Here is an 8678-nt window from a genome sequence, read left to right as displayed (position 1 = left end):
CGAAGGAATCGACACTGCTCACGATCAGGCAGTGACGTCGGCTTGAGTCCTTTACGGCCTCCGACTCCGGCACTGTCGCTTGGTGTAGCATCTCCCATACGGTCAGATACCGGCACAACTTGGAGCTGGCTCTTCAGACGGAGACCCTTCATTTGGGGGTACAACATACGGGGCAGGTTTTTTTTTGTAGCCCCTTCCCCTAGCTGCCCTGCCGAGCAGGCTCAGCGGACAGTACCTCGGTGGTAGACCCGTACTGAGTTTAAGCATCACCGATGTCATCAACCAATTTAACATCATCCATCAGCCAGGGTACACCACTTCAGAGAAAAGAGATGTGGAAGAGTGTGGGCAGAAGAGCAGCAGTTGCAGGATGAAGCCATGGGCGAGGAGGTTGGTTTCCAGCTCTCAAATGTCCATGGACCACTTAAAGCATTGGCGGGATGAGTGCTTGAGAAGAGGCCACTTGGTCACAACGACAGGAACCTAAGGAGGCCTCTGCCTCGTGTGAAGGGCTCTGCTCCTCCCCACAGGGTGGATGACAGCCCACCACCCTATAGTTCCCTGGAGCCAGAGCTGGGATAAGCTTGGGCTGGGAAGGAGCAGATAATCTTTCCTGCTAAACTCTGCGAACAGAAGCCACTGGAGCCCTCTTGTAAGAGGAGGGGGGAGTGCAGGGATGTTTGCAGCCTGTTTATTGGAGAAGTGCTCTAGGCAAGTGATGCTGGTCTCTGGGGAGGGGTTACTTGGTCTTGCTTTCCCCCAGCGGGATCTGGAGGAGTGTGGGAGACTGTTCCATGATGCGCACCAGCAGCTGGTCAATGTAGTTCTCCAGTTCATGGATGTGCTCCTCCTTCTTGCTCAGCTCCTTCTCTCTCTGCAGCAGGAGCTGGATGAGTTCATCGTGGGTCAAGTGATAATACTTAGCTGACTGGTCCAGTACGGCGGGATCCTGTGGTAGAAGCCAAGAGGAACATTCAGTGAGTGAAATGAAAACCGCTGCTCCCTTTAGTGTTTGCAAGATGCAGCAACAACCAAAGCAATCAATGTTTGCTATGTCTGCCTTCTTTCCAAATCTGACCTGATGGGCTGGAGGCATTGTGCGGCTATCACGTCCTGTCTTTACAAAGCAGCTTTCCCACGTGCCATGCATTCGCCGAAAAATACTGGAGACAGAACAACTGCCCAGACATCCAGGCCAATGCAGCCCTCTCCATATGGCTCGAGGTGACCGCTAAGCACTTCCACCAGCTGAGTGAATCATTTAACAGGGTTTCCCCAAAGACTGTCAAACCTCTCTCCCCCAGCAGTTAGAAGCTAAGGGCGTAGGCACAATGGAGCCCATTAGCCTGGCATAATGAGGCCTGGCATTAACTACTCCCCCTCTCTGGGGCTTCCCAGTCCTCCAGCAACAGGCCTGGATGATGACAGGAGAAGAGAATTAAGAGCCGAAAGACCCCTCAGGAGCTCCCAGAGGACGAGGTGAACCCCAGCAGCAGCATTTTACATGTCAAGTTGGGGAGGCAAACAGAGCAGCAGGGAAGGAGAAGGCAACCCCGTGAGACTGTGCCCTCAGACACATCACACAGGTATTCTGCTTGCCTCAACATGCCAGCATTTAAAATACAGCCAGGCAAGCAACATTCGAGCAAGGCTCCAGGAAGCACCTTCCCTCTGTCTCTGTCAGCAGAAAAAAACCCTTCAGGCCTTCAATCAGGCAGCAATCACATCCTCCATCTTTCATGTCTTGCAGATAACCAGGCATTCGCTCACACACTGTACAACAAAAATCCCAAACTGAAGCAAGCAGTGGGAGAAGAACGATGGGGTGAGAAGGTCCAGAGGCCAGGTCATGGAGGAAGGGAGGCCAGTGGGAGGCTGGGCAACCAGGAGCAAGGATATCGGGGTTAATACACATGGTTCCGCTCACACTGTGGCAGGACCCTGTTCTACCTCCTCCAACACCAGTTTTCTACACCTCTGTCACCAAATATAGAACACCTCAAGCAGGTGGGAACACAGCTCTCACCTCAGTGGTAGGTTCCTACCTTTAACTTCTTTGAGTCTGTTTTCTCCAGGTGTGAGGATGGGGCCACAGGCTGGACGCTGCTCGTGGTGACTGTCTTCAGCTTCTCTAGGCCATTGCTCAGAGCGGTCGTCAGGCTGGACCTGTGCTGCTGCTTCTTCTCGCTGGAGACCTCTTGCACCGCAGCGCTGATGGGTTTCACTGGGTGAGGACTAAGGAGAACAAGGAGGTTGGACAGTTAACACCCTGCCGAGCTGGGGAGTGACGCGGCTGGCTCTCCCTATGGTTTTTATGGGGATGGGACCCACTTATCAAATTTAGTCAGCTCCACACAGCTAAATCCTCTGTGCCTGTGTTGCTCAAAGCTCACCTGCTTCAAGAAGAGAGAGGAGAGCCAGCGTCCTGCAGAGCAGGCAGCCCACAGCGCTTTCCGGCACTGTTGCCACCCAGAGACGAGATAAGGAGCCCCAGGACACATGTTCGGCCGAGATACAGAACAGGTCCCCAGTGCCCACACCTATGCTTCTCAGTCCACACTGAGAGGGCTGTGGGTCGAAGCTCCCGGCTGCCAGGTGTTGGCACAGCTGGGGGAAATTTAACCCAGGTCCAATGTAATTGGGGTCGCTACATCCACTGCCCAGAAGGGCATATTGCTGCCCAGGAGCCCCCAGATTAGTGCCTGGGGTTATCACTGATGCTTCAGGGATGCTCCTGGCCCACTGTGCATCAGTTCCTGCACTGCCTCAGCCCAAGAGCTGGGCTCCGCCTGCCTGGAAGACACCACAGAGTTTGTGCCCCTCCACTAGCCAAAAGGGAAGGCGAGGAGATGGTATCTGAATGCACCTTCTCCGTCACTTAAGGAGGAATTACATTTTCATTTATTTTTGCCTCACTCTTCACCCAAAAGATTGTTTCTGGGCTTAAACAAAGTGAGTTTGCTTTTCAGCGTGATGGAAAGAGAAGTGACCTGATGCTACCTTCCTGCAAGGAACGGGCAGACCCGTGCACCACACTCGGGATGCAAAGATCGTAAAATCTATCCCGGAGCTCTGCAAAGCCTCTGCACTCATCAGATGCAGCAGCCACCCTGCAAAGGGTGATAATCCCAACTGCTGTGCGTCCAAACGATGCTGCAGGGGAAGGGGGACACCTTGCTCGCAGGAGCTCTCAAGCAAGGCAGGCAAGCGCAGTCTCTCTTTACAAACGGGGACCTCAGGGTGTTAGTAGGACGGGTTGTGAGAGGAGGAATAACACCCACAGTCACTGTGTGAGCTGTTAGCCGGGCTGGGACAGACCCCTCTCAAGTCCAGCTCGTGCTGTAACCACTTGACTGTGCTTTATTTCCGTTTCGAAAGCAGAGCAGGTGGCTTTCAACCCTGCTCCAGGTCAGAGATGATGGCTGAGGCTGGGACAAAGGTAGCATGACATAAGGCATCAGGTGGATGGCCCAAGTCCTCAAGGCTGGTGTCCTCATGCCTTGTCAGTGGTGACGGGATCAGGATGTACCAAGCAATCTCCCCATTGTGCTGACAGGGCACGTCTAGAAGTCCTCTTCAACCACGATGATGCCTCCTGTCATCCATTTGCTAGGAGAGGACAGCAAAGGTAGCCACTGACCAGCGCCAACAAGCCAAAGAATCAACAACCCTTGTCAGAGCTGTCCAAGCACGTGGACAGAGGCAAGGGTTCCCGGACAGCTTGAAAGGATGGAGAGGGATCCCACAAATCTGAGTGGGAGTGCACTGACAGCGCCAGGGCTTGGAGAAGTTGCCGTTCTGCACGTCAGCCTCAAGCACTCTCCACCCTGGACTAAACCCCTCACCAGCAGAGCTGCAAACACCACGATACTGCGTTACAAGCGATCCAGCAGTTGTCCGTTTGGTATGACGTAAGATGGGGTGCGGGTGGACCGGACCAGAGGCCATGCACAGATCCTGAAGAATTGCTCATTCCCAAGTCCTTTAAAAAACAGAAGTAATGACTTTGCTTGCTTAAACTGCTGCTAGCCTCCTTCCTAGCCCAAAATGAGTGGGGTTCACTGCAGGGATATGGGGAAGACAGCTCTACTACCACTGTAGGACTTCTACGGTTCTTAAAACACAGTGTCTGGGAAGGAGAGCGGCTGGGGAGCCACCAGGACTGCTCGTCACAGCCAGATCTGAAGGCAGGAATCCCCAAATGCCACCGTCGCCTCATGCATCCCCACAGCATCCCCACAGCCAGTGCAAAGACTAAGACCAGAGTACGGCTGCAGAAGCAGGAGACTGACACCCCTAAGCAAGAGGTCTGCAGGGCACTGGCTGGCCGTCACGAACGCTCAAACCATTTTAAACCTCTGAAGGGGACCTCTTTTGGACCAAACTTACCAAGGCCACTCTACAGAATGAAAACCAGCAACAGCCTTGGGATGCCAGTGGGATCGCTTGGATGCATTTTGAAAGCAGGGGGACATTTCCCGCTGCAAGTCTGGTCGCAGGCAGCTTTCAGCCAGTGGGAACACATCAATTTCTGCAGAGCTGGAAAAGGTATTTAAAAAATAAAAACCAAAAAAATCATTATCCCATCTTTCCCGCTGAGAGGGTAGTGTGTGCAGGGCTCCTGCTGAGCAAAGCAGGGGCTCTGTCCCCTCGGCTTGTCACTCAGAGGTTCTGAAACCAGGAGGCATTCCTCCACCTGCATCCCGCCCCGGGATGGTCGGCACCGGGTACTTCCAGGGGAGCAGAGGTTACTTCACGTCTCATGGCCACATCTGAAGTCCTGATGGATCTGCTGAGAAGTGGGACCTGTTTCCATCCGCCGGTCGATGAATGTGAACTTCAGACTAGAATTAGTTGCTCACACCGACAGCCTGCCTAATCCAGTACTGCATCTCCAAGTGGACGTAGGTCTACGATGAAGCTTAATGCGTTCAAGATGAAACATCTCAGGATGACAGTGGCACCGCCCTGGCCCCTCTCTCTGAGCAAGCCTTGCTGTGTCACAGTTCAGCTTTCACCGATGATCCTGAGGTCATTGCTGAGCACAGCGGAAAACTGGGGAGATTCTCCTACCGCAACTTGGAAATTAAGTCTTTATCAACCCATTAAAATGCTTCTCACGGAGAACAAGACAACAAATCCAAGGAAATGAGTCTCTCGTGGGTAAGCTGCTGTGCCTGCAGCAGCACACAGCATCTGAGGGCCAGACCTCCGTGGAGAAAAGGGAATGACTGAACTAGGGATCAGGAACTCTTCTCCCAGGTCTATCTATGGATGTGGCAAGCCACTCCCTGAGCTCCGAGGGCTCCACAAGGAATACATTCAGATCACAAAGACTGGCACGTGATTTAACCTGAAACCTCGTTTTCAGAAGAGGATTCTGCTGCACTCCTGACGTTGGGAAGGCACAAAGCAGCGTGTGCCAATACCACCTCGGCACCTGTGACGTCCCCAATCCTGTCACCCCAGTCCTGACACGCTGCAATAGTTGCACATCTGAATTCCCGATCCATGGGTAAGGAGCTGCACAACTGCTGGGCTCCTCCAAGGCAGCGGAGTCCCCAGAGCACTGCCATGAGCTGTCCTATAGGTCCCACCCGTACCAGGGGGATGTGACCAGAGACACCTTCCCAGCAGTGAAGGCACCATCCCACCCTTCCCCAAAGAGCAGAAAGGGGAGCCCCCGTACACTTGAGTGTTGCAGCTGATGCTCCAAGCACCCACCTTACCCCAGCAGCAACAGTTTTGTTGGGCGAGAGCCCTCCCTCGCTGCAGGAGAGCCGGGAAGGGTGCTCTCCTGCACTTTGCAATCCCAACACATGCTCTTCTGGAGTCTGAATTCCCCAGTTGCATCTTCAAATTTGGCACACAAGAAGCTGTTCCAGGAGGGCACAACCGCCCAGCTCACTGTGACCAGGCGGTGCCCCAGCCAGACTAGGCGGGAGGCGCTGGTGTCACTCAGATATACAGGTCTACCACTTGACCTGCCATCTTGAACAAGATGATCAGCAGAGAGCCACTCTGGCCACCTGGGAAGAGACATGGGTCCCCATACTCAGTTTCCATCCCTCCCGAGGAGGGCACATAACCCCAGCACACCAGACTCTCAATAATCCACACCAGGTACTAGCTCCTCCTCTATCTGATGGAAGAGAAAGACACTTTGGACCCAGCTAAGCCTTAATGCCTGTTCTAATTTTGAAGTCTTTCCTTTTTTCTTCCACCTCGTTTCTACCGTATCTTTTCTTTGTCTGTGTGCCACTGATCAGCCTAATGGGAGATGATTCTAGGAAAGGCAAGCATCACCACGGGCACCCGGAAAAGGGCCTTTCCACCTTGCCTCTCTCCCCCTGTGACAATTAGTCACATCTCCCCAACCTTATAAAGTAGTTCAGATCCTCAGAGCCTTCCACAGAGACCTCAGTAACTCTTCAAAGCTTCTCGAATCACAGCAGCAAGCATCCAAAACATCCGCGTTTTACAGGTAGAGAAACCAGAGCAGAGATGTTCAAGGACTTCTCAGACGTGTCTCATGACAGAAGCCAGCACTGACATGACGACCAGCTCTTAGGTCCAAGCCCGCTTTCCTCCCACGAGCCAGTCAGCCCTTGGATGGAGGCACAGTCAAGCCCGAAGGTGACTGTGAGCACATACTATTGACAAAGAGAGCCCTGGGACTACACTTCTCTCATTGCCTAATTTTACCCTTTGGGATTGCAGGACACTTCTCTTTCCATGAAACATAACAAACCACCAAAAATTCAGGAGGTTTCTGTATACCTGCTATCTGCAAATTTTGAACAAGGCAATTTGTTGGAGGATGAATAATCCAATTAAGAATGCTTTGAGGATCTGGCCTCAATACAGAAGAAGAAAAAAGAAAATCAGCTAACAGACCCATCTCTTGTTGGTTTTTGCTCCCGAGGTCAGTTTGCACATCAAACGCACGCTCGAACCAAGGAGGGATCCCCATGCAGAAGGGCTGCAGCTCAGCTAAGTTCTGTTGTCCCCATCCTCCTGCCCTCTCTCTCCCCAGGGCCATGACCAACATTGTTCTTGGGCCAGTCGGGATTTTATCATTTCAGTGCTCCCATGAAGCTCCATTTGCCTTCTGTCGCAGAAGTGAGACTGATCAAATAAATCACTGCTGGAAGACCCAGATCCCCATGTAAACTCTAAGAGCTTGATCCTTGATACTCTGGGCAGACAGAGCCCATGACAATCCAGGCAGAGCAGGGGAAGGTGTACCAGGAAAACTAGACGAGCTGGAGGACATAGAGCAAGACTCCATGCCCTAAACTCAGCATCTTTCTCTGCTTCACGGCATTTCTACAAGCCCAAGACTGACCTGAGAGGAGGAACAGTCCCTTCTTTCCTCTGATGCACCGCCATGGTACCCCCCTTCCCATTCCCGTTATCCTTAAGGCTAAGTCCCAACGGGCATCTCGGCAGGAAGGAGGGGAGAACGGCATTTTGCCACCACCCTGGTGAAACTACTTTTTTTTTTTTTTTGCTATGGAGAGAAGAAGGTTTTTAGTACCTGACGGTCATTTAAAAAGGAAAGAAACCAAAGCTGAATTAATGAAAAGGGAAGGGGCAGTAGCTGCGCACATGCCATGAAGGAACTCATGAGAGCATTAATGGCTGGAAACTCGCCTGGCAGACATGGAAAAGGCACCTATTTTGCAAGCACAGGGAAGATGATGGAGCCAAAATTAGCATCGAGTGAAATGCGGATGCAATTCTGCTGTGGCTGAATTTTCAGCCGGGGCAGGTCTTGGATGCGTCAAACCGTTTGCCCCAGTTTAGGGCAAACACAGGACACCAGTGGCCATTCCCCACCGTGGTCCGAGAGCGCCAAGGCTTCAAGCTGTTCAAGCTGGACTCTCTGGGACCACGGGAAGGTGAGGGGAGAGAGGACCCGCAGCAACACATGGAGCGGCCTCCTTGGAGTCAGTGCAATCGTGAGCTGCTGACACTGAGCCGGGGTCCACTTATCAGCCCCCTGATAAGAGCAGAAGGGAGACAGGGTTCACCTCTACCAAATACACACCCTTCGCCTTCCCCGGAGAGTGCTCACCTGGTCATCTGCTGGAAAAAGGGCTTCTCAGCTGGCTGTGTCTCCCTGGGCAAAACCACGAGCGCTGAAGCTTGTGTGTCACCGGACTGCGGCAAAGGGCAGGGCTGGGCGGTTGCGCGGCTGGTCGCGGCAGGGACCCCGCTGCTCGCGGGGCACGCAACAGGGGAAGGGAAATCAAACTGTTTAGGGTTAGTTGCAGCCACAAGGAAAGGGGTGGAGAAGGCCAAGGGCTGGCTGTCATGCAGGAAAGGAGGCTTGCCCAGCGGGTCCCCGGGAAGACTAGCGGGCTGGAAGCCTTGCCCAAGGGCTTCCTCGTGGAGGTTGATGAAGCTGAAGCCTCCCTGATCAAGCCTTTCGGGCAGCACAGCTTGAACAGGGAGGGGGTCTGGTGCCTTCTCCACAAAGGGATTGCTTGGGGCATTTGGGCTGAGTGCCGGAGCAAAGGGATTTCTCGGGGCTGAAGCGTTCTGCTCGCACCTCTCCTCCACCCTATCTGGCTTCCAGAAATCAGCCTTCTTGAAGTCTATCCTGCTGTCTGCCGAGCATCGGCGCCACGGCCCCTCGGGCTCGCTGGCAGGGGGTCTGCCCTGGTCTGCCT

General features: G+C 53.4%; 1 protein-coding gene across 1 annotated transcript in view; it reads right to left on the bottom strand.

Annotated features, from left to right (window-relative positions):
* Window positions 1–204: 204 nt before the first annotated feature.
* The window catches only part of RAB11FIP5 (RAB11 family interacting protein 5 (class I)), a 24048-nt gene continuing 15574 nt past the window's right edge, over window positions 205–8678 (bottom strand). Inside the window, exons 4-5 of the mRNA XM_009320891.1 lie at window positions 2046–2235; window positions 205–949 (exon numbers count right to left, since the gene is read on the bottom strand). Of these exons, the coding sequence (XP_009319166.1) occupies window positions 740–949; window positions 2046–2235 (400 nt within the window). The 3' untranslated portion in view covers window positions 205–739. The remainder of the gene's footprint in view (window positions 950–2045; window positions 2236–8678) is intronic.

Source organism: Pygoscelis adeliae, unplaced genomic scaffold (genome assembly GCF_000699105.1).
Source record: "Pygoscelis adeliae isolate BGI_AS28 unplaced genomic scaffold, ASM69910v1 Scaffold273, whole genome shotgun sequence".
NCBI classification, from domain to species: Eukaryota; Metazoa; Chordata; class Aves; order Sphenisciformes; family Spheniscidae; genus Pygoscelis; species Pygoscelis adeliae.
Note: the sequence above shows the minus strand (reverse complement) of the source record. Positions and strands in the feature narration are given on the sequence as shown.